Genomic DNA, 26200 nt, shown 5'->3' with positions numbered 1-26200 from the left:
ACTCGGCGAGTCCGTCACTGCTACACAGTTTCGTATTTTATTTTATTTTTGTTCTTTTTACGCGTTTTTCTTGTTTTGTTTGCAGGCATTACATGACCAGAGGATCCAACACACCCCTGGTTCCTCAACTTGAAGACCCGGAATCCGCTTTGAGGAAAAACAAAGGCAAGGAGGTTGAAAGCTCTAATACACCTAAGAAGTCACCTTTGACGAGCTTGAAAACGGTTTTTGGGAAGAAAAAGAACAAGAAGCCAGGAGACACCAGCAGTCGAAAGTGCGAAGAAAGCAAGTTAGAGAATATTGAAGATAATCCAAAAGAAGCCGAGTTCGAATACGACTACGAAACCGAATACGAAGAAGAAAGCGACTTTGAAGGCGAACTAGCTAATCCCATGGCTAACATCGATGAAGTTCCCATGGGAGAATGGAAGAAGAGAATACGTGACGATACCGGCCCGGGACTTGTGCAACCCGCAATTCCCGCTACTGCCACTTTCGAACTAAAGGGCCACATACTTGCTCAACTCAAGGAAATTCCCTTCTACGGAAAAGACCACGAAGATGCCTATAAACACTTGGATGAAGTCAACGATGTAGCTGATTATTTTAATGTTACCAATGTGCCTCGCGAAACCCAGCTGCTTCGTATGCTTCCAGTTACATTCAAAGGTGCTGCAAAGGATTGGCTCAAGTCACTCCCTCCCGGATCCATCACTACATGGGCTAAGATGAAAGAAGAATTTATTGACCAGTTTTGCCCACCTTGGAAAATAGCCAAGTTGAAGAAAGCTATTGCCAACTTTGAACAACAAGCTGGAGAGTCCCTTTATGAGGTATGGGAGAGATACAAAAGTCTACTAAGGAATTGCCCACATCATGATCTTAATAGCCAACACGAAGTCTCCATTTTCTATGATGGAGTCAATGTAACAACTAGGCAGTTCCTTGACTCGCAAGGACCCCTCACAAAGAAGGCACGCCCGATGATCAAAGAACTAATTGAAGAATTCTCTAAGCACTCTAGAGAATACCATAACCCAAGGAATGACTTGACTCGAGGGACGGTGAATTCCATTACCAATGACATGGCAACAATGATGGAAAAGTTGGAAAGCATGGACCGAAGAATGACTAAGATGGACCAATCCATCCATGCTATTAGGGTAGGATGTGAAAACTATAGAGGGCCTCACCTTACAAAAGATTGTGATCTTGATGAGAATGGGAACCAGAAGGTACAAGTGTGCTATTCAAGTGGTGATAGGTTTGATGATAATTGGCGAAAACCAAGGAAAGAATGGCTACCATATGATGAGTACAAAAAGACAAGGGAAGAAAAGTATAAGCAAAAAGATAGAGGCTTTTACCAAAAGGAGGAACCGGTACATGAAAAGAAATCAGATTTGGAAGACATGCTTACAAGATTCGTAGCCGCATCCGAGAAACGACACAATGATACCGATGCTACACTTAAAGATCAACAAAATATGTTGAGATAACACCAACTTATGATGAAAGATCAACAAGCTTTGCTTAGGAATCAGCAAGCATCTATTCTCAACATAGAAAAGCAGTTGGGGAAACTTGCACAACAAGTGAATGAGAGAAGACCGGGTGGACTTCCGAGCAATACCTAAAGTAACCCGAAAGGTGCACATATAAACATTGTCACAACTAGGAGTGGGAAGATTATAACCCCTCTGACTCCTATTCATCATGAAGATAGTAAACTGGTGCAAGAGGATAAAGAGAAGCATGCAGAAACACAGATTCCTGACTCGACTCGCCGAGTCGATGGTATGGACTCGGCGAGTCCACCAGCTGAACAGAAAATCCAGCCTCCAGTCAATCCATATCAGCCTCCACTTCCCTTTCCGGTTCGAGCTAGACAAGAAAAAAATGAAGTAGACTACCAGAAGTTTCTGGAACACATAAAGGCTCTTCAGATCAATATGCCATTCATAGAAGCGGTTGCACAAATGCCAAAATATGCAAAATTCCTCAAAGAGCTGCTAACTAATAGGAAAAAGATGGAAGAAGTAAGGAAGGTGGTCCTAAATGAGAATTGTTCAGCCGCTATGTTGAACAAACTTCCTAAGAAGAAAGGTGATCCGGGAAGCTTAACATTGCCCTGCCAATTTGGAAACTTAGCTACCATTTACGCATTGGCTGATTCAGGGGCAAGTGTAAATCTCATGCCTTACTCGTTTTTCAAAAAGTTAGATCTTCCAGAGCCAAGGCTCATTCGTATGGCAATTCACCTAGCAAACAAGACGGTTACATTCCCTAGGGGAATATGTGAAGATCTCTTGGTGAAAGTGGACAAGTTCGTGTTCCCCGCGAACTTTATAGTTTTAGACATGGAATCAGATCCTCAAGTCCCGATCATACTCGGAAGACCTTTTCTTAATACGGCAAGTGCTATCATCGACATGCGAGATTCTAAACTTACCCTTCGGGTAGGAGATGAATCAGTCACTTTTGGAGTTGATCAAGCCATGAAGCATGCAAGGAGTAGTGACGACACAACATTTTCGATAGACATGTTGGAAGAATTATTGGAAGATTGGAATGAAGATGAGCCAAACAAGTCCACCGTCACATTTGAAGAAGAATTTGATGCAGAAAGGGACCTGCTGGAAATAGAGAGACTACTCTAGGAAGCTGATTATAACAATCTGATTAGAAATGCAGAAAACTCGACTCGCCGAGTAGCCTCGACCGACTCGACGAGTCCATTCGAAGAACCCCGAACAATCACGAATTTTGCCCCGGACTCGACGAGTTCCCTCACTGGACTCGACGTGTTCAGCATTCAGAACACGAAAACTAAGCTTAAAGCACTACCAGATCACTTGGAGTACGCATTTCTTGAAGATGGCCAACAAAAACCTGTAATTAAAGCTGCTGATTTGGCCAAACATGAGAAAGAAAGCTTGTGGGTGTACTAAAAAAGAGGCAAGGTGCTATAGCATGGAAGATAACCGACATCAAGGGAATTAGTCCGGCCTATTGTTCCCACAAAATCAACTTAGAGGATGGATCAAAAGCTGTAGTACAACGCCAAATAAGACTCAACCCGAACCTGCAAGAAGTTGTGAAAAAGGAGGTGGTGAAACTATTAGATGCCGGAATTATTTATTCGATCTCCGATAGCCCATGGGCGAGTCCGGTCCAAGTGGTTCCAAATAAGGGAGGTATGACGGTACTGGCTAATGAAAATAACGAATTAATTCCAACAAGGACGGTAACCGGGTGGCGTGTTTGCATCGACTATAGGAAGCTAAATGAAGCCACATGCAAGGATCACTTTCCATTGCCATTCATCGACCAAATGCTCGAGAGGCTTTCCGGTCATCTATATTATTGTTTTATCGATGGGTTTTCGAGGTACTTTCAAATTCCAATCGACCCACAAGACCAAGAGAAGACCACTTTTACATGCCCGAGTGGAACATTTACATATAGACGCATGCCTTTTGGGTTATGCAACGCACCTGCTACTTTCCAAAGGTGCATGATAGCTATCTTTCATTATATGATCGAAAAGTTTATGGAGGTTTTTATGGATGACTTCTCGGTTTTCGGGTCCTCTTTTGAAGATTGCTTGTCCAACTTGGATCTAATGCTAGCAAGATGTGAGAAGACCAACCTTGTTCTCAATTGGGAGAAGTGTCATTTTATGGTGAAGGAAGGAATTGTGTTGGGTCACAAGATCTCAAAGAAGGGGATAGAGGTGGATAGATCAAAGGTTGATACGATAGCCAATTTACCACCTCCAACAAATGTCAAGGGGGTAAGAAGCTTTCTAGGCCATGCGGGATTTTATCACCGATTTATTAAAGATTTTTCAAAGATTGCTAGGCCCTTGACTCAATTACTCTTGAAGGATGCCCCATTTGATTTTTTCCAAGGAGTGTCATGATGCATTTCATTTGCTAAAGGAAAGATTAACCACTACTCCTATCATGATAGCACCAAATTGGAATCTTCCTTTCGAGCTAATGTGTGATGCTAGTGATTATGTTGTGGGTGCTGTTTTAGGGCAAAGGGTTGATAAACATTTTCAACCAATCTACTACGAAAGCAAGACATTGAATCCTACCCAAGAGAACTACACTACTACCGAGAAGGAGCTGTTAGCAGTGGTATACGCTTTTGACAAGTTCCGGCCATACTTAGTTTTATCCAAGACAATCGTTTTTACCGATCACTCCGCGTTGAAGTATCTATTTGCCAAGCAAGATGCGAAGCCTAGATTGATACGTTGGGTCCTACTTCTACAAGAGTTCGATATCGAAATACACGATAAAAAGGGGATGGAAAACGTAGGTGCCGATCACTTATCAAGACTAGAGAACCCACTTTTGGAGGAGTTAGAAGAAGATAAAATTGGGGATGATTTTCCCGATGAGTATATCTTGGTATTAGCAGGAGAAGTGCCATGGTATGCGGATATAGCCAATTATTTAGCAACCAAATATATCCCAAAAGATTTGACTCGCCAACAAAAGAAGAAATTCTTTTCGAAAATTAAATACTACTTTTGGGACGAGCCATACCTTTTCCGAAGCTGCGCGGATGGAATGATAAGAAGATGTGTATTTGGGAAGGAAAGTCAAGAAATTTTGGCACACTGCCATAGCGGACCCGCCGGAGGACATCATGGAGCACATTACACACATCAAGAAACGACACACATCAAGTTTTTGGCAAAACTGGTCAATAAATTCTTCTTTCATCTTAGCCCATGTAGTGATGGATCCGGGAGGGAGTGACTTGAGCCAATCCTTTGCAGCACCTTTGAATGTAACTGGAATCATACGAAGCAGCTGGGTTTCGCGAGGCACATTGGGAACATTAAAATAATCAGCTACATTGTTGACTTCATCCAAGTGTTCATAGGCATCTTCGTGGTCTTTTCCGTAGAAGGGAATTTCCTTGAGTTGAGCAAGTATGTGGCCCTTTAGTTCGAAAGTGGCAGTAGCGGGAATTGCGGGTTGCACAAGTCCCGGGCCGGTATCGTCACATATTCTCTTCTTCCAGTCTCCCATGGGAACTTCATCGATGTTAGCCATGGGATTAGCTAGTTCGCCTTCAAAGTCGCTTTCTTCTTCGTATTCGGTTTCGTAGTTGTATTCGAACTCGGCTTCTTTTGGATTATCTTCAATATTCTCTAACTTGCTTTCTTCGCTCTTTCGACTGCTGGTGTCTCCTGGCTTCTTGTTCTTTTTCTTCCCAAAAACCGTTTTCAAGCTCGTCAAAGGTGACTTCTTAGGTTTATTAGAGCTTTCAACCTCCTTGCCTTTGTTTTTCCTCAAAGCGGATTCTGGGTCTTCAAGTGGAGGAACCAGGGGTGTGTTGGATCCTCTGGTCATGTAATGCCTGTAAACAAAACAAGAAAAACGCGTAAAAAGAACAAAAATAAAATAAAATACGAAACTGTGTAGCAGTGACGGACTCGCCGAGTCGCTTCGATTGCACTCGGCGAGTCCATCACTGCTACACAGTTTATATTTTATTTTATTTTTGTTCTTTTTACGCGTTTTTCTTGTTTTGTTTACAGGCATTACATGACCAGAGGATCCAAAACACCCCTGGTTCCTCCACTTGAAGACCCAGAATCCGCTTTGAGGAAAAACAAAGGCAAGGAGGTTGAAAGCTCTAATACACCTAAGAAGTCACCTTTGACGAGCTTGAAAACGGTTTTTGGGAAGAAAAAGAACAAGAAGCCAGGAGACACCAGCAGTCGAAAAAGCGAAGAAAGCAAGTTAGAGAATATTGAAGATAATCCAAAAGAAGCCGAATTCGAAGACAACTACGAAACCGAATACGAAGAAGAAAGCGACTTTGAAGGCGAACTAGCTAATCCCATGGCTAACATCGATGAAGCTCGCATTGGAGAATGGAAGAAGAGAATACGTGACGATACCGGCCCGGGACTTGTGCAATCCGCAATTCCCGCTACTGCCACTTTCGAACTAAAGGGCCACATACTTGCTCAACTCAAGGAAATCCCCTTCTACGGAAAAGACCACGAAGATGCCTATGAACACTTGGATGAAGTCAACAATGTAGCTGATTATTTTAATGTTCCCAATGTGCCTCGCGAAACCCAGCTGCTTCGTATGATTCCAGTTACATTCAAAGGTGTTGTAAAGGATTGGCTCAAGTCACTCTCTCCCGGATCCATCACTACATGGGCTAAGATGAAAGAAGAATTTGTTGACTAGTTTTGCCCAGCTTCGAAAATAGCCAAGTTGAAAAAAGCTATTGCCAACTTTGAACAACAAGCTGGAGAGTCCCTTTATGAGGCATGGGAGAGATACAAAAGTCTACTAAGGAATTGCCCACATCATGATCTTAAGAGCCAACAAGAAGTCTCCATTTTCTATGATGGAGTCAATGTAACAACTAGGCAGCTCCTTGACTCGCAAGGACCCCTCACAAAGAAGGCACCCCCGGTAACAAAGAACTAATTGAAGAATTCTCTAAGCACTCTAGAGAATACCATAACCCAAGGAATGACTTGACTCGAGGGGCGTTGAATTCCATTACCGATGACATGGCAGCAATGATGGCAAAGTTGGAAAGCATGGACCGAAGAATGACTAAGATGGACCAATCCATCCATGCTATTAGGGTAGGACGTGAAAACTGTAGAGGGCCTCACCTTACAAAAGATTGTGATCTTGATGAGAATGGGAACCGGAAGGTACAAGTGTGCTATATAAGTGGAGATAGGTTTGATGATAATTGGCGAAAACCAAGGAAAGAATGGCTACCATATGATGAGTACAAAAAGATGTCACACCCCCAAACCAGAATGGCGGAAACGTTCGGGGGCGGAGGACGTCATGTACAGTATCATAACAATTTAATAGTAAAGAAAGTACACACCACCATAATATAAATATATTTGAAAAGTTTACATGATTGTATGTGTTACATGTTTAAATATCAAATACAATATGGTGATCCAAAATATGTTACTAACGCCAACGCGTTAGTCTTCAAAAAGTAGTTGCTACCTGATTTAGCGTTTTCCTGAGAATACAAGTTATTTCAAAGAAAAAGTGTCAACAACAAAGTTGGTGAGTTCATAAGTAGTATTTTGATAAAATGTATGCCATTCGAAAGTTCGTGTATGTTTTCCAGAAAATCCGATATTTTCTAACAAATGTATGTAATGAGTATGAAAGATCGTTGTATAAACTGTATGTATTTGAACCAGGAAAATCCTATATTTTCCTAAATGAGATGCAGTCTTAAATGTCCAAGACCGTAACCTGTAAGCAAATATGACATGCTCAAAAGATGATGTATAGTCTTATTATAAAACAAAACTACAAGAAGATTTGTATTTGAATGTGAAAAGAACTGTATTTGTTACTTTTCCCCATTAAAACGTAATACCATAATAATTGTCTATCCAGTGAGTTTTTATAACCGTACTATCATAGTTGACTGTAGCGACGTTCTTCAGGCGTCGAAATGAGATGACACTTGTCACCCCGCGGACTGTAGCTAGCAGTCAGGGCGCGGGATCATTAGTCCCGTATAGATCTATACACACTTGTCACGTTCTCCGGACGGGAGATTCTGGTTATAAACAGGACTTCTAGTGGTACCTTTAAAATGTATATTGAAGATGAATGCATCACGAATTCTCAATTAAGTCACGTATTAAAATGTATATGTTTGTTTCTGTAACGATTATCCTTTTTCATAATGATAATAAAGGCATAAAATGATTTGTATGTTCTTGTATGTATAAAGATGTCATAATGAAAGTGGTTACCCTAAATATGATGTAAACGTATAAATAGAGCTTATGATATTTATACTCATATTCCATTCCGTGAGGGTAAAGTAAAGTAAGATGTTTTGTATGTTAGACATGATCCTCTTCGACGAGTTGACGTGGCTGACACTCTGGAACCCATCAGTCATGAGCTCACGTCGTGAGCATGGTTCCCTCACGTCGTTAGGCTGAGTCAGCCTCGGGTTTTGTGTCCCGAACTTGTAAAATCCGTAACTTTCTTTTCACGAAAAGCACTGGTGCTCTCCAAGGTGAGAAGCTTGGTCGGATGAATCCTTTGCTGAGTAATTCATTCAGTTGACTGGATAGTTCTTGCATCTCTCTTGGGGCTAAGCGATAGGGCGCTTTGGCCACAGGGGTGGCTCCAGGAATTAAGTCGATTCTGATGCCGTCCAACCTCCTGCGGTTCGAAGAGCTTATGATATTTATACTCATATTCCATTGGAGTCAAACAAATCCCTCAGAGCATTGTTTATGGTGAACTAAGTATATCAACATATAAAAGATATACAACTATAAATACAATGGGACTAAAACACTCTTACCAAGAGTTATACTTTTAAATATAAAAATATTTTTGTAAAAGTATACACACGAACATATATACAAGGAAAGTATCATAATTAAAACAAAACAAAAGTATTAAGATTGTTGAATAGCACGAGTTTCGTTGCTGTGTCAGATTTTTCAGAGTTCACGACGTTATGCCTTGATGAAAACAATATAGAAGTATTATATATGAGTTGTGCACTACAGTTATGCCTTGAGATATGTAATTGGAACTGGGATGAATATAGCCTGATCAACTATATTTGTCCGAGAGCCGACTAACGTATGCCAGGGAGTAGCTGCAGTGGACAACAAGTCTAAAACTTACCAAACATAACCTCTTTGAATCAAACATAACATTTAGAATACTATAGGAGTATTTGGTAAATGCAATAAGTTTAAACTTTGATACCTCAGTAGGTGCTTTAGTTTATAGTAAATTCTTAACCCTATTCTCGTATAGACACTATGGTTGGATTCCACCTACCAGGAGACCCCTACTACCCCAATCAAGGCAACGGGGGATGGGAGGAAGACGACCCAGAAGAGGATGAGGAACCCATGGAGGAGGAGGAAGAGGAAGGCTCTGATGGGAAAGACTCAGAACCAGAAATAATCAATCCACCTGCCGTCCAACCTCCTGCGGTTCGAAGAGGTTTTCAGGGACCAACTCCCGTCTGGGGAAGTCACATTCACCATTGGAGTCAACAGCAAGGATTGCGCCCTCCCTACGGCATGTGTCGGGACTTCTACGACGTCAGTGGTGGATGTTCAGCTGACCGGGCTCTCCCAGTCATGGCGGGCAAAATAGCCAACCAGTCCTACCAATCAGGAGTTTAAGCGAACCGGATTCGCGAAACCGACGTAGAGGTACAAGGTAACGCAGCCAATATCCGTCGCCTGGACAGGGTGCAGGAGGATGCCCAACTCCACACCGACACACTCCAAGACAAACTAAACACAGCCCTCTCTGAGATAAGAGAAATGAGGGAGCAGCAAGCCACCTTTGACAGGCGTCTCATGCGGGCCAAGCACTCAGACACAGAGTCAATCTCCAAGCGCAAACCACATCGCAAGTAGTACTTGCCCGACCCCCAAAATTTTGTTATAGAATAGGATCTCGACTAAAAGTCTTACTTTTTTTCTAACTTTTGCAATCGGAGACCTTTAGAAAGGTCGAAAATTTTCCTGACTCCAAAATGTAACCCAATATATGTTTAATATATAAGGAAGTACTCTTTTTGTGTGTTAATTCTTTGCCTACCACTCGAATTCATAAGTTTATCTATAAACTCTAATTATGAATCAAAATCGAGAACCTTATTTATGTCAAACCCAATTCATGAAATGTTGAAAATGGTTAACTCATTAACACACGACTTTCAAACATGTGAGACTTTGTGTCTTCCATTAACTTTGTTTCAGCACGATGCCTCCTCGTAGGTCAGTATGCCGAAATACGACACCAACACCGCCACCACCACCTCCAACTTACGATCCCGCTATGGTACAGGCTGCCATCACCGCAGTAGTAGCAGCTGCGCTATCCCAAATAAACTCTAATGGAGCCGGAGGGAGCGGGAGTAGTACCAATCATCAGAACCATGGCATTGGTCATGGTCATGTTAGGGAATGCACCTACAAAGAATTCTCGAACGCCAAACCAAAAGTGTTCAACGGCACTGGAGGAGTCATTGCACTTATGCAATGGTTTGAAAAGACCGAGACGGTCTTTGAAATCTGTTCATGCCAAGAAATAAGCAAGGTCAAGTTTGCTGCTTGTACCTTCACGGACCGAGCCCTCACATGGTGGAAGGGCCATGTGAAATCCGTATCTCTTCCAGTCGCCAACGCCATGAGCTGGGAGGACTTGAAGGCCTACTGTTAGAAGAATACTGCCCGAGGGGCGAAATTCAAAAACTGGAACAGGAATTATGGAACTTGAAAATGGTTGGTTCTGACCTAGCCGCCTATACGGCCAGGTTCAGTGATTTGTCAGCCCTATGCCCGGGAATGGTCAACCCGCAGCAGAAGAAAGTGGAAAGATACATCTGGGGGTTGTCACCCCAGATTCAAGGGCATATTTTGGCTTCCAACCCAGTCACATTCAACAGCGCAAAGCGCCTGGCTCAACGACTAATCGATCATGGGGTTAAACAGGGCACTATCACAGTTACTGCTGACCCTCCGAAGGAGGTAGAGGACCGAAGGAAACCCTGGAACAAGAGAAAGGGGCAAGCCCCGCAAGAGAACCCCAAGGTGCAACTTTCATCACCACGGACTCTGTCGTGAGATGCATTGCACCAAGTGCAACCGGAAGGGACACACTGTCCGCTTCTGCAAGGAACCAACCCAACCAACCGCTCCAGCTGCAAATGTGGGAATAGGTCGTGTTTGTTACGGGTGTGGAGCAACGGGACACTATCTAAGGGACTGCCCGAAAGCAAACAATGGGAATACGGGTGGAAGTGGCCGAGTATTCGCAATGGGCCAGGAGGAAGCCATTGCGGACCCCACTGTTGTTATGGGTACGTTTCTCCTCAATAACTCATATGCCTATATGTTATTTGATAGTGGAGCGGAGAGGAGTTTTGTGAGTCATAGTTTTAAAAACCTACTCAAACAAATCCCTCAATCATTAAGTGAAACTTTTATAGTAGAAATGGCTAACGGGAAAACAGAAAGCGCTAAGGAAATATACTTAAACTGTACCCTCTCATTAAACAATAATTCCTTTCCAATCAACCTCATGCCAGTCTCAATAAAAAGTTTCGACGTCATCATTGGCATGGATTGGCTAAGTTCTCATCGTGCGGACATTTTATGTTACGATAAGGTCGTTCGCCTTAATCTGCCAAATGGCGAAGCCCTCGTTATTTATGGTGACAAACCTAGCACCCCTCTTCATATCATCTCTTGCATCAAGGCTCAAAAATATCTACGCAAGGAGTGCCACGCGTTCTTGGCACATGTTGTGGATGTGAATCGAGGAATAGAAGACTTCAAGGGCATGCCTGACGTCTGTGACTTTCCTGATGTCTTTCCTGAGGATCTTCCAAGAGTACCGCTTGCGAGACAAGTCGAATTCAGAATCGACTTAATTCCTGGAGCCACCCCTGTGGCCAAAGCGCCCTATCACTTAGCCCCAACAGAGATGCAAGAACTATCCAATCAACTGAATGAATTACTCAGCAAAGGATTCATCCGACCAAGCTTCTCACCTTGGGGAGAACCAGTGCTTTTCGTGAAAAAGAAAGACGGATCATTCAGAATGTGCATCGACTATCAGGAACTCAACAAAATTACCATTAAGAACCAGTACCCCCTACCACGAATAGACGATTTGTTCGATCAACTCCAAGGAGCAAACTACTTTTCCAAGATCGATCTGAGATTGGGATATCACCAGCTGAGAGTCCTAGAGAGCGATGTTCCTAAAACGGCCTTCCAAACCAGATACGATCACTACGAATTCGTAGTGATGCCGTTCGGACTAACCAACGCACCCGCCGTGTTCATGGACTTAATGAATCGAGTATGTCGTTCGTTCCTGGACAAATTTGTGATAGTATTCATAGATGACATACTCATTTATTCAAAAAGCAAAGAGGAACATGGTCAGCACCTGAGACAAGTCTTAGAGACGCTGAGAACTGAGAAGCTTTACGCGAAATTCTCAAAATGCGAATTTTAGATTAGGAAGGTGGACTTCCTAGGTCACGTGGTCAGCAAAGAGGGAATCCACGTGGACCCTTCCAAGATCAAGGCTATCCAGAATTGGTCTGCGCCAACAACGCCAACCGAAATTCGCCAATTTCTAGGCCTTGCTGGATATTATCGCAGGTTCATACAGAACTTCTCCAACATTGCAAAACCTCTTACCTCCCTGACTCAGAAGGGTGTAACCTACAACTGGGGGGAAAAGCAAGATACTGCATTCCAAACCTTGAAGCAAGCCCTGTGCAGTGCACCCATCTTGTCCCTTCCAGAGGGGACAGACGACTTCGTAGTATATTGCGATGCTTCCAATCAAGGGATGGGTTGTGTGCTAATGCAGCGAGGAAAGGTTATTGTGTACGCCTCACGGCAACTGAAAACACATGAGGTTAACTACACCACTCACGACTTAGAACTTGGAGCAGTGGTGTTCGCTCTGAAGATTTGGAGGCACTACCTATATGGTACGAAGTGCACCACCTTCACAGACCACAAAAGCCTTCAACACATATTCGATCAGAAGGAACTTAACATGAGGCAAAGACGTTGGATTGAGCTACTTAACGACTACGAATGCGAAATTCGTTATCATCCAGGAAAAGCCAATGTGGTGGCAGATGCCCTTAGTCGTAAGGAGTACTCTGGCCGAAGAGTGAAGTCATTGACTATGACGATCCATTCACACCTGTCAACACAAATCAAGGAAGCTCAATTGGAAGCCTTGAAACCCGAAATCATGACAGGTGAAGCACTTAGAGGTATGGACAAGAATTTTGAGATCAAAGGTGATGGAGTTCGTTACCAAATGAACCGAATCTGGACACCGAAGTTCGGTGGGTTCAGAGAAATGGTTATGGACGAAGCACACAAGTGTTGGATAAGATGTCTAAGTCCATAACAATATTTGAGATGTACTTGACCCGACCCGGCATGGTCCATTTGGGTTGCACTTCACCGGAACAATTTGTTTGGATAATCTTTTGAGAATAGTATGTTCATGCTTTATTAATATATTATAAGTTATAATATATTAATATTAAATCATATTATTTAACTAGTATTGGTTATAAATTAATTTAGAATTAATTTAGTGATCAAAAAGGTGACTAATTAAATATGGGCTCTTGTATTTTATGTAGTGTGGGCTAATACTCATTTGGAATGGGCTTGGCATGCATGGGAATCCATGGATAGTCCATGGAGCTTTTAACCCATGGATCCTTGGAAAGGAAGAGTCATGGGTATTAGGGTTTACATGGATGTAACCCTAATCCTCCACACTATATAAAGGAGCTTATGATGCTTAAAATGACACTAGTTGTGTGTGAACAAGAGTGGTGGCCTAATTTCTAGAGCACATATATTATTCTCTCAAGGTTCCAAGGTTTGTGGTGATTTGTGATTCCACTTGAGGCATTCACACTATTGGTGCTAGGCTCTCAAACTCCAAGCAATCAATCACTATCAAAAGGTATGTCATTCTTCTAGTGTATTATGATTCTAGTTTTCCATGTTATGCTAGTTAGGATGTAAACCTTGGAAATTCTTATTTGCATGTATTTTAGAGAAAACATAGATCCAAGGTTTATTAGGGTTGCATGTACACTTAGGAGTGTTAGAATGCTCAAAACCCAACAGTGGTATCAGAGCCTAGGCTTGTTTTCTTGAATACTTGATGCAAATAGCTGAAAAATGTCGAAAAACTGCATTCTGCACAGCTGACTCGCCGAGTCCCTCATGGAACTCGCCGAGTTCATGCATATATTCAACCAACTCGCCGAGTCAGTTCATGCACTCGACGAGTTGGCAGGCCTGAGTGCAGATTTTCGAGATTTTGTGCTGGAATTGGTCTGGAATCATTACCTTAAACTGTTTTGGACTTGTAAAACCTATTTTTGATGTGGTAATGATTGTGGTGAACCAATTTCAAAGTTATAATCAAAGTTTCAAGTTTATATATGTTTATATGATTCTTGAAAGTTGTTGATTATGAATGTTCATGAACTTATGAGTTTTGGTAGATCATAGGAATTATGTGCAAATTGTTTGATAGTATAATTCTTGATCTTTATGACATTGAATGGACTCCATAACTTGTCCTCAAGTTGTGGAATTCCAAAAGTTTTTTTTTAAAAGAAGTTATAAGTTACACTTTTGAAGAGTTTTTCACATAAATGGTTTTATGGACTCCATAACTTGTCCTCAAGTTATGGATGTCCAAGAGTCTCTTCATTAAAAGTTTTAAAACACTTAATTAAAACTCATAAGTTATGAATATCCAAAAGTTTTTGAATTGTTCAAAACTTGCCCTCAAGTTTTGGAATTTGTAAAGTCGCACAAAAACTTTAATTCCAAACCCCTAGAGTTTTAAAAGTTAAAATTCAACCCTTATACTATTTATAACATTAATGGTTAATTATTATATATATGTATAAGATCAAGTCGTTTTACCGTTAGTAGGCCTCATTCACGAAGCCGGTCTATAAGGGGGGTATAAGGTTGTTGCCTATAAAATGGCAACTTAATGGGTGTCCACTCTCACCCACCGCTTCCTTGATTGGTGGAGGGTCGTTAGCCGAACGGGTAGGACAATGACTTTAAATTCTCATTAAAAGTATAATGAATATTATAAAGTAATTAAACCTTTTATAAATTCCCAATCTTAGTTACTTTAGGAAAATGTGAATATGGTGCTAGCCCATGAAATTCACACTTTGTACCTTACAAAGTCGTTGGTGGAGCGTGTGTGGTTAACCGGCACACTTACTTGGACTAGTAAAGATCACGAAGGGTGACTTAATGTTTATCATAGATCGGTGGAGCGTGTGTGGTTAACCGGCACATCGATTAGGTGATAATATTAAAGGTACCAAGTGAGTTTGCATGGTTATTCACACCTTGTTTTGTGATCCTCGGCATCCCAGTCACAAAACCTGAAGGGCACAATCGAGATTGAAACATGCCATTGAAAAGTTCAATGAATCTCAAAAGAATCTAGGAATTTCAAATCCAATTAAAACCTAATAATTCATTTCGTTTTTCATGGTGGAAATTGGTGAATCCTCATTCATCTACCTTCAAATATTTTATAGCTTGGATTACGGCATCCCTCTTCCAAGTTATAAAATATTGTGTTGGGTCCTAGCCTTAATATTTCATATTGGGTGTTATATTAAGGACTTAAAATCAACTAACTTGAATATCTCCCATTGTAGATGTCTGGTTCAGACAACTATGATCTTCCCAAATTTCTTGGAACAAACTTTCTTCTTGAAGATGATGTCCCTCAACATCATGCTTCACTTCCTCCACCTCCTCCATTTATTCTCCCTGACCCACAAGCCCGAAGACTTGAAAGGTTCAAGATCACTCAAGCTCTACTAGAAATGAAACATAAAGATGGAAGACCTGTGTGCACTCATGTCTTAGGAATGAAGTCACACATTGACAGGCTGAGAATGTTAGGTGCTGTTATTTCAAGGAAGTTCGCTGTTGACTGTGTTCTTCAGTCACTTCCTGAGTCGTATAGTGAGTTTATTAAAGACTACCATAAGACAGATCCTGACATAACCCTAATAGATCTTTCTTATTTGCTTGTTGCTGCTGAGTCAGCAATGATTTGGCGCAATGGTCAAGCAAATATTGATGGAAGGTCTAATTCTCAAACTTCCATGGACATGGACAATGGTAACATTGGAAGTCCAGAAAAGCTTTCTCTTCCCAATGGAAAGGGATCGGCCTTGGTCAACCCGGTTGACCAAAAGGTAAAGGGAAAGGCTAAGTCTGTGATTGTCTCGTGTACCATTCCCAAAGAGTCTATATGTTTTTATTGTCATGAGAAGGGACATTGGAAGCGAAGCTGCCCTGAATACCTGAAATATTTGAAAGCAAGTAGAGACAAAATGTTTGACTCGGCTTCAGGTAAGTCCACTATCTAACTTTGTTAAAGTTCCTAATTGTTGATTCTTATTACATGATGTGACTAGGTTGCATCTTGATGTTTAGCAGGATCGAGCAAAAGGAAGGTTAAAAGAAGAGTGTGTTGAATCTGATCACGAAGATGGATTTCTATCGCATGGTTCGAGGATCGGACTCTTGAGCTACTACTTAGAAGTTATGATAGATTGCTAGGAAATATGTAATAGCATAGTTTCCATTTAAAGTTGCATTGTAAGGAAACGTTTTTCCACATTTTATGAATAAATAAAATTTTGTTTTACTTTATTTTATATCTCCTTGCAATGGCATTTATGGAAAATTGATGTTTGTATGTTTCTAGCAATAATGGAAATATGAGTTTGATTCTCTTATTTGTGGTTGTGTCTGTATTTACCAAATGAGGAAAGGTTCTCATCACCCAAGCTTCAATTGGACAGAAACTTGGAATCATACAAGCTGTATTGTATGATGAATGAGAATTTTCATCTTTGTAAAATTGAGACTAATTCATTGATCACATGCATATGTGAGTCAATGGAAGGACTAAGGAATTAGATACATTGGGTGTGTGCTGGTCAAGGTCCACCACAAAGATCGATAAGACTATTCGTCATGATTTACTAAAGTTTAAGTAAATATGGTTGTACCTACAAGTTGTAGTACAATTCTGAAACATTGGAAAAGTTTCAATGTATGGCAGGACGAATGGGAAGAATCAAATTGGGCAGAAAGATAAAAACTTTCTCAAATCTGAAAAGATGGGAGAGTACTTTAGTATCTTGTTTTATGATCATCTTAATGATTAAGAAACCATGTCACAATTCATCCTCTAAGGACATCTTAGTGCATTTTATGGCTAAGAAGAGGATTCATGAATTGTTGGAATGATTAAAATCAAAAATATGAATCATACTTCGTTCCAAAACAACTCTTAGAGTCATACTTCAAGATTGTAACATTGAGTGACATAAAGTAAGGTTTAGAACACTTATCAAATGTAGTGTAAAATGTTTTCTACTCCTGTACATTTGAAATTGGTAAGTTGTGATGTCTTGGATAAGACAAAGACCAACTAAGACCAATTGTGTGAAGTTTTTATCTTGATAAGAATCCGCACTATCCCTTGAATATTTGTTTTGTAAAGGAATGGTCCTTGACTAGGGAAACTTATATGTCAAGAGGACAGTGGGAGTCTTATAGATCCTGAAAGGATTTCAAGATTTAATCAAGAGTAAAACCTGAGTTTTATCACTAGCACACGACTTAAGGTTTGCAACCTATTAAGTTGACATGATTCTTGTTTTTGTGTCTGTTCCTATTAATTTGACTATGCATATGAGTTCTGTTAGTTCTAAACTGTGTGCATAACAGCTTGGAAGCATTGGTGGGCCTTGTGCTACCAGGTGACAAGAAATTAAGATTGAACAAGTTCAATCCATGTAAGGCTGAATTTGTCACTAACCTTGTCTTGTGATTATGGTTTTGACAAATTCACATGGATAGAAACTCATACACTATAAAATCTAAGTGTCATAAGGTTTCTCTCCGATTCATGAAAATGATGGTGAGGAAATGCTTTCACTAAGTAGATTTTAAGTAGATAGCAATTGTGATGTTTGCATTCTCAAAGTCGTTAGTGGAGCGTGTGTGGTTAACCGGTACATTAACATGGACTTGTGAGAAATGGCAAACAGGTCTAAACATTATGATTACGACATCCCTCTTCTTAATTGTTTAGACACACATGTGAGATATCTAAGGAAAGATGTATGAGTCTGAGAAGCTTAGATAAAGTTTTGTCGAAGCATCTCGTGTCAGAAATCTGAACTTTGGTGATGAAAGTCAATAAAGTATTGATTTCTAGAAGTCGATTTCAGAGTACATGTCAAAGCTAGTGGGAGCATAATTGTTGTGCTAAATAATTATTATGCTAGTGGGAGCATAATCAATTATGATGAGTATTGTTAATTATAGAAAACAAGAGTTTCACTTGGAAAAGGTTGTTTTGCTATAATTAAGGGAGAGGAGATTATACTTCATTTCAATCCTAAAAATTTTAGATTGAGATTTTAATCATCATTAGTCAAGGACATATATATGAGTTTTATGTTGGAATGGTTCAACATAAGGAAATTCTATATATATTGCGTTCTCAAATTCGATTATGATTACGGCATCCCTCTTCATAGTCGATTTTTGAAAACATGGCAAATAATAAAAATATTGTAGCAAAAGACTGATCTAGTATCAGGTCTTTATGTGAGACATCATGAATCGTGTCCCATATGCTTCGGGTATAGGATCGGTCACATGTGCTATAATATTTATCCGTTCTAAATTTTTCAAAATGCTTAGAGCATTAAGAGGGAAAAAGGAATAGAACCGGATATGACTAAAATGATTAAGCAATTGTCGAGGACAATCTAAGGTTCACCAAAGATTGGTTGCTAAGGGACAGTTGGAAGTATAGTGTTAAATTTTGGAAGGACCATATGGACATATTCTGAAAAGAGGTAGCTCTTGTTCAGATATGATAATCAAAATGGGAATATGGAAATTTTCCATATTGGGAGTTGGATATTAAGAATCTATGAGAAAGGTAGAAACTTTTATGCAAGAAGGATGTTCAAAGAAATGTACTTTGAATATGAGACTTCGTTTCCATGGAATTGATCTCCTTTGGAATCCTCTGTAATGACTGATGACAAGGTTTTGGTGACCTTGTGGATAATCATTACGAGAGGATCAGTGCATATAAGTTTAAAATCTAATAGATTTTTGGTAAATGGTAGGAATTAGGAATTCTCACATTTACAATAAGGATTTGGGATTGTGAAATGAGCATCATTGGAATCATGTTCAATTGATCTATTTCACAAAGTAAAGATCATAGACAAACATAGTGTGCATACATGGAGTATGGCATAACTATTGTTTAGAAAAACAAAGTGTACATGCTAGGAGCATGGGACAACTGTTGTTTTTATTCAAGTATTAAGTTGATTATTTGAAACATTATACAATGAATAATGTGTAATCAATATGGTGATAAATAAAAGGTGGTTTTATTTATATTCAAAAGGGTTCTGAGACCATATTGGATTCGATTATTATTGTGTTTCACTTTGCATGTTTTGACTTCTATAATAACTAGGTTATTCTTTCCGAATGATTAAGTTATTCAAACCATCCACAGTCGGTCATATGTTGGAAGTAGATATGAATCAAGACTGTTATGAGTTGGTTGTAGAGGTCTAAGATGTTGGACATGGCTACAACACTCATGAGTGCTCATAAGTTATGAGTATTGGATTCAACCCACGCTCACTTGCATCACTTCATGGAATTTATCTCGAGTGATCGTGAGACGGTAATATCATATAAGTCTTCAAACCTAGAGATATGAGTTGTTACCTATGAGTTGGTTGTACATTGATTGCACGAAAACGCATCAGTAACTTGATGTTATAAAACGTGCCTTTGTGTATAATTCAACAAGTAGTAGAAACAAGTATATGAGTCGAAGTTTATCTGTTCCTTCTAGTCCTTGGAGGATTAGAAGCGATATCTGGGCCCCTCGATGATTTTGTTTTGACCTATGTACCAGGCCCGGTCAGAACTAAATTGATGTGTTCGATTAAGTTCTTTGTCAAACAAATCGGAAATCGGGAAACAAACTGCTGGACAATAAGTAAGACATTGTTCCATGTATTTGTCCGGCTGATATCATGAGAGCAGAGGATTATATGATCACTTATCTAAAATGGCGCTTCATAGTTCAACAGGGTTTGAGAACTACGATTGCCGGTTGGTTCCTGAATTCATATCTGCAAATATGTTATTAGACTCATCCAAGTGGGAGACTGTTGGATAAGGTGTCTAAGTCCATAACAATATTTGAGATGTACTTGACCCGACCCGGCATGGTCCATTTGGGTTGCACTTCACCCGAACAATTTGTTTGCATAATCTTTTGAGAATAGTATGTTCATGCTTTATTAATATATTATAAGTTATAATATATTAATATTAAATCATATTATTTAATTAGTATTGGTCATAAATTAATTTAGAATTAATTTGGTGATCAAAAAGGTGACTAATTAAATATGGGCTCTTGTATTTTATGTAGTGTGGGCTAATACTCATTTGGAATGGGCTTGGCATGCATGGGAATCCATGGATAGTCCATGGAGCTTTTAACCCATGGGTCCTTGGAAAGGAAGAGTCATGGGTATTAGGGTTTACATGGATGTAACCCTAATCCTCCACACTATATAAAGGAGCTTATGATGCTTGAAATGACACTAGTTGTGTGTGAACAAGAGTGGTGGCCTAATTTCTAGAGCACATATATTATTCTCTCAAGGTTCCAAGGTTTGTGGTGATTTGTGATTCCACTTGAGGCATTCACACTATTGGTGCTAGGCTCTCAAACTCCAAGCAATCAATCACTATCAAAAGGTATGTCATTCTTCTAGTGTATTATGATTCTAGTTTTCCATGCTATGCTAGTTAGGATGTAAACCTTGGAAATTCTTATTTGCATGTATTTTAGAGAAAACATAGATCCAAGGTTTATTAGGGTTGCATGTACACTTAGGAGTGTTAGAATGCTCAAAACCCAACAACAAGACCCCATACTCCGTGCACCCAGGTTCAGATAAGATGTACCTGGATCTCAAGCAACTCTACTGGTGGCCAAACATGAAAGCAGAAATTGCTACCTATGTGGGCAAGTGCTTGACTTGTGCCAAGATCAAAGTAGAACATGTGAGTTGCCCACATAGGTAGCAATTTCTGCTTTCATGTTTGGCCACCAGTAGAGTTGCTTGAGATCCAGGTACATCTTATCTGAACCTGGGTGCACGGAGTATGGGGTCTTGTTGTTGGGTTTTGAGCATTCTAACACTCCTAAGTGTACATGCAACCCTAATAAACCTTGGATCTATGTTTTCTCTAAAATACATGCAAATAAGAATTTCCAAGGTTTACATCCTAACTAGCATAGCATGGAAAACTAGAATCATAATACACTAGAAGAATGACATACCTTTTGATAGTGATTGATTGCTTGGAGTTTGAGAGCCTAGCACCAATAGTGTGAATGCCTCAAGTGGAATCACAAATCACCACAAACCTTGGAACCTTGAGAGAATAATATATGTGCTCTAGAAATTAGGCCACCACTCTTGTTCACACACAACTAGTGTCATTTCAAGCATCATAAGCTCCTTTATATAGTGTGGAGGATTAGGGTTACATCCATGTAAACCCTAATACCCATGACTCTTCCTTTCCAAGGACCCATGGGTTAAAAGCTCCATGGACTATCCATGGATTCCCATGCATGCCAAGCCCATTCCAAATGAGTATTAGCCCACACTACATAAAATACAAGAGCCCATATTTAATTAGTCACCTTTTTGATCACCAAATTAATTCTAAATTAATTTATGACCAATACTAATTAAATAATATGATTTAATATTAATATATTATAACTTATAATATATTAATAAAGCATGAACATACTATTCTCAAAAGATTATCCAAACAAATTGTTCGGGTGAAGTGCAACCCAAATGGACCATGCCGGGTCGGGTCAAGTACATCTCAAATATTGTTATGGACTTAGACACCTTATCCAACAGTCTCCCACTTGGATGAGTCTAATAACATATTTGCAGATATGAATTCAGGAACCAACCGGCAATCGTAGTTCTCAAACCCTGTTGAACTATGAAGCGCCATTTTAGATAAGTGATCATATAATCCTCTGCTCTCATGATATCAGCCGGACAAATACATGGAACAATGTCTTACTTATTGTCCAGCAGTTTGTTTCCCGATTTCCGATTTGTTTGACAAAGAACTTAATCGAACACATCAATTTAGTTCTGACCGGGCCTGGTACATAGGTCAAAACAAAATCATCGAGGGGCCCAGATATCGCTTCTAATCCTCCAAGGACTAGAAGGAACAGATAAACTTCGACTCATATACTTGTTTCTACTACTTGTTGAATTATACACAAAGGCACGTTTTATAACATCAAGTTACTGATGCGTTTTCGTGCAATCAATGTACAACCAACTCATAGGTAACAACTCATATCTCTAGGTTTGAAGACTTATATGATATTACCGTCTCACGATCACTCGAGATAAATTCCATGAAGTGATGCAAGTGAGCGTGGGTTGAATCCAATACTCATAACTTATGAGCACTCATGAGTGTTGTAGCCATGTCCAACATCTTAGACCTCTACAACCAACTCATAACAGTCTTGATTCATATCTACTTCCAACATATGACCGACTGTGGATGGTTTGAATAACTTAATCATTCGGAAAGAATAACCTAGTTATTATAGAAGTCAAAACATGCAAAGTGAAACACAATAATAATCGAATCCAATATGGTCTCAGAACCCTTTTGAATATAAATAAAACCACCTTTTATTTATCACCATATTGATTACACATTATTCATTGTATAATGTTTCAAATAATCAACTTAATACTTGAATAAAAACAACAGTTGTCCCATGCTCCTAGCATGTACACTTTGTTTTTCTAAACAATAGTTATGCCATACTCCATGTATGCACACTATGTTTGTCTATGATCTTTACTTTGTGAAATAGATCAATTGAACATGATTCCAATGATGCTCATTTCACAATCCCAAATCCTTATTGTAAATGTGAGAATTCCTAATTCCTACCATTTACCAAAAATCTATTAGATTTTAAACTTATATGCACTGATCCTCTCGTAATGATTATCCACAAGGTCACCAAAACCTTGTCATCAGTCATTACAGAGGATTCCAAAGGAGATCAATTCCATGGAAACGAAGTCTCATATTCAAAGTACATTTCTTTGAACATCCTTCTTGCATAAAAGTTTCTACCTTTCTCATAGATTCTTAATATCCAACTCCCAATATGGAAAATTTCCATATTCCCATTTTGATTATCATATCTGAACAAGAGCTACCTCTTTTCAGAATATGTCCATATGGTCCTTCCAAAATTTAACACTATACTTCCAACTGTCCCTTAGCAACCAATCTTTGGTGAACCTTAGATTGTCCTCGACAATTGCTTAATCATTTTAGTCATATCCGGTTCTATTCCTTTTTCCCTCTTAATGCTCTAAGCATTTTGAAAAATTTAGAACGGATAAATATTATAGCACATGTGACCGATCCTATACCCGAAGCATATGGGACACGATTCATGATGTCTCACATAAAGACCTGATACTAGATCAGTCTTTTGCTACAATATTTTTATTATTTGCCATGTTTTCAAAAATCGACTATGAAGAGGGATGCCGTAATCATAATCGAATTTGAGAACGCAATATATATAGAATTTCCTTATGTTGAACCATTCCAACATAAAACTCATATATATGTCCTTGACTAATGATGATTAAAATCTCAATCTAAAATTTTTAGGATTGAAATGAAGTATAATCTCCTCTCCCTTAATTATAGCAAAACAACCTTTTCCAAGTGAAACTCTTGTTTTCTATAATTAACAATACTCATCATAATTGATTATGCTCCCACTAGCATAATAATTATTTAGCACAACAATTATGCTCCCACTAGCTTTGACATGTACTCTGAAATCGACTTCTAGAAATCAATACTTTATTGACTTTCATCACCAAAGTTCAGATTTCTGACACGAGATGCTTCGACAAAACTTTATCTAAGCTTCTCAGACTCATACATCTTTCCTTAGATATCTCACATGTGTGTCTAAACAATTAAGAAGAGGGATGCCGTAATCATAATGTTTAGACCTGTTTGCCATTTCTCACAAGTCCATGTTAATGTACCGGTTAACCACACACGCTCCACTAACGACTTTGAGAATGCAAACATCACAATTGCTATCTACTTAAAATCTACTTAGTGAAAGCATTTCCTCACCATCATTTTCATGAATCGGAGAGAAACCTTATGACACTTAGATTTTATAGTGTATGAGTTTCTATCCATGTGAATTTGTCAAAACCATAATCACAAGACAAGGTTAGTGACAAATTCAGCCTTACATGGATTGAACTTGTTCAATCTTAATTTCTTGTCACCTGGTAGCACAAGGCCCACCAATGCTTCCAAGCTGTTATGCACACAGTTTAGAACTAACAGAACTCATATGCATAGTCAAATTAATAGGAACAGACACAAAAACAAGAATCATGTCAACTTAATAGGTTGCAAACCTTAAGTCGTGTGCTAGTGATAAAACTCAGGTTTTACTCTTGATTAAATCTTGAAATCCTTTCAGGATCTATAAGACTCCCACTGTCCTCTTGACATATAAGTTTCCCTAGTCAAGGACCATTCCTTTACAAAACAAATATTCAAGGGATAGTGCGGATTCTTATCAAGATAAAAACTTCACACAATTGGTCTTAGTTGGTCTTTGTCTTATCCAAGACATCACAACTTACCAATTTCAAATGTACAGGAGTAGAAAACATTTTACACTACATTTGATAAGTGTTCTAAACCTTACTTTATGTCACTCAATGTTACAATCTTGAAGTATGACTCTAAGAGTTGTTTTGGAACGAAGTATGATTCATATTTTTGATTTTAATCATTCCAACAATTCATGAATCCTCTTCTTAGCCATAAAATGCACTAAGATGTCCTTAGAGGATGAATTGTGACATGGTTTCTTAATCATTAAGATGATCATAAAACAAGATACTAAAGTACTCTCCCATCTTTTCAGATTTGAGAAAGTTTTTATCTTTCTGCCCAATTTGATTCTTCCCATTCGTCCTGCCATACATTGAAACTTTTCCAATGTTTCAGAATTGTACTACAACTTGTAGGTACAACCATATTTACTTAAACTTTAGTAAATCATGACGAATAGTCTTATCGATCTTTGTGGTGGACCTTGACCAGCACACACCCAATGTATCTAATTCCTTAGTCCTTCCATTGACTCACATATGCATGTGATCAATGAATTAGTCTCAATTTTACAAAGATGAAAATTCTCATTCATCATACAATACAGCTTGTATGATTCCAAGTTTCTGTCCAATTGAAGCTTGGGTGATGAGAACCTTTCCTCATTTGGTAAATACAGACACAACCACAAATAAGAGAATCAAACTCATATTTCCATTATTGCTAGAAACATACAAACATCAATTTTCCATAAATGCCATTGCAAGGAGATATAAAATAAAGTAAAACAAAATTTTATTTATTCATAAAATGTGGAAAAACGTTTCCTTACAATGCAACTTTAAATGGAAACTATGCTATTACATATTTCCTAGCAATCTATCATAACTTCTAAGTAGTAGCTCAAGAGTCCGATCCTCGAACCATGCGATAGAAATCCATCTTCGTGATCAGATTCAACACACTCTTCTTTTAACCTTCCTTTTGCTCGATCCTGCTAAACATCAAGATGCAACCTAGTCACATCATGTAATAAGAATCAACAATTAGGAACTTTAACAAAGTTAGATAGTGGACTTACCTGAAGCCGAGTCAAACATTTTGTCTCTACTTGCTTTCAAATATTTCAGGTATTCAGGGCAGCTTCGCTTCCAATGTCCCTTCTCATAACAATAAAAACATATAGACTCTTTGGGAATGGTACACGAGACAATCACAGACTTAGCCTTTCCCTTTACCTTTTGGTCAACCGGGTTGACCAAGGCCGATCCCTTTCCATTGGGAAGAGAAAGCTTTTCTGGACTTCCAATGTTACCATTGTCCATGTCCATGGAAGTTTGAGAATTAGACCTTCCATCAATATTTGCTTGACCATTGCGCCAAATCATTGCTGACTCAGCAGCAACAAGCAAATAAGAAAGATCTATTAGGGTTATGTCAGGATCTGTCTTATGGTAGTCTTTAATAAACTCACTATACGACTCAGGAAGTGACTGAAGAACACAGTCAACAGCGAACTTCCTTGAAATAACAGCACCTAACATTCTCAGCCTGTCAATGTGTGACTTCATTCCTAAGACATGAGTGCACACAGGTCTTCCATCTTTATGTTTCATTTCTAGTAGAGCTTGAGTGATCTTGAACCTTTCAAGTCTTCGGGCTTGTGGGTCAGGGAGAATAAATGGAGGAGGTGGAGGAAGTGAAGCATGATGTTGAGGG

The 26200-nt window shown here is 39.2% G+C and overlaps 1 protein-coding gene and 2 non-coding genes across 3 annotated transcripts; 1 reads left to right on the top strand and 2 right to left on the bottom strand.

The window, feature by feature from the left end:
* Positions 1-776: 776 nt before the first annotated feature.
* On the bottom strand, positions 777-883 carry LOC145110303 (small nucleolar RNA R71). Its single transcript, XR_013709686.1, has one exon. It is a non-coding gene; the product is annotated as a small nucleolar RNA R71 (small nucleolar RNA).
* A 916-nt stretch (positions 884-1799) lies between these two features.
* LOC145107023 (uncharacterized) lies at positions 1800-2660 on the top strand. The gene has a single exon (XM_079043911.1). The coding sequence runs from the start codon at positions 1800-1802 to the stop codon at positions 2658-2660; it is 861 nt and encodes a 286-aa protein (XP_078900037.1).
* A 3597-nt stretch (positions 2661-6257) lies between these two features.
* On the bottom strand, positions 6258-6364 carry LOC145110194 (small nucleolar RNA R71). Its single transcript, XR_013709576.1, has one exon. It is a non-coding gene; the product is annotated as a small nucleolar RNA R71 (small nucleolar RNA).
* Between the last annotated feature and the right edge of the window lie 19836 nt (positions 6365-26200).

The sequence above is a fragment of the Lactuca virosa genome, chromosome 4, assembly GCF_052849685.1.
Source record: "Lactuca virosa cultivar CGN04683 chromosome 4, Lactuca_virosa_CGN04683_v6, whole genome shotgun sequence".
NCBI classification, from domain to species: Eukaryota; Viridiplantae; Streptophyta; class Magnoliopsida; order Asterales; family Asteraceae; genus Lactuca; species Lactuca virosa.
The sequence above is the reverse complement of the archived record's forward strand: the minus strand, read 5'-3'. Positions and strand labels throughout refer to the sequence as shown.

Coding starts and splice junctions, on each gene's coding strand:
- LOC145107023 (XM_079043911.1), top strand. CDS start 1,800: ATGGACTCGGCGAGTCCACCAGCTGAACAGAAAATCCAGCCTCCAGTC.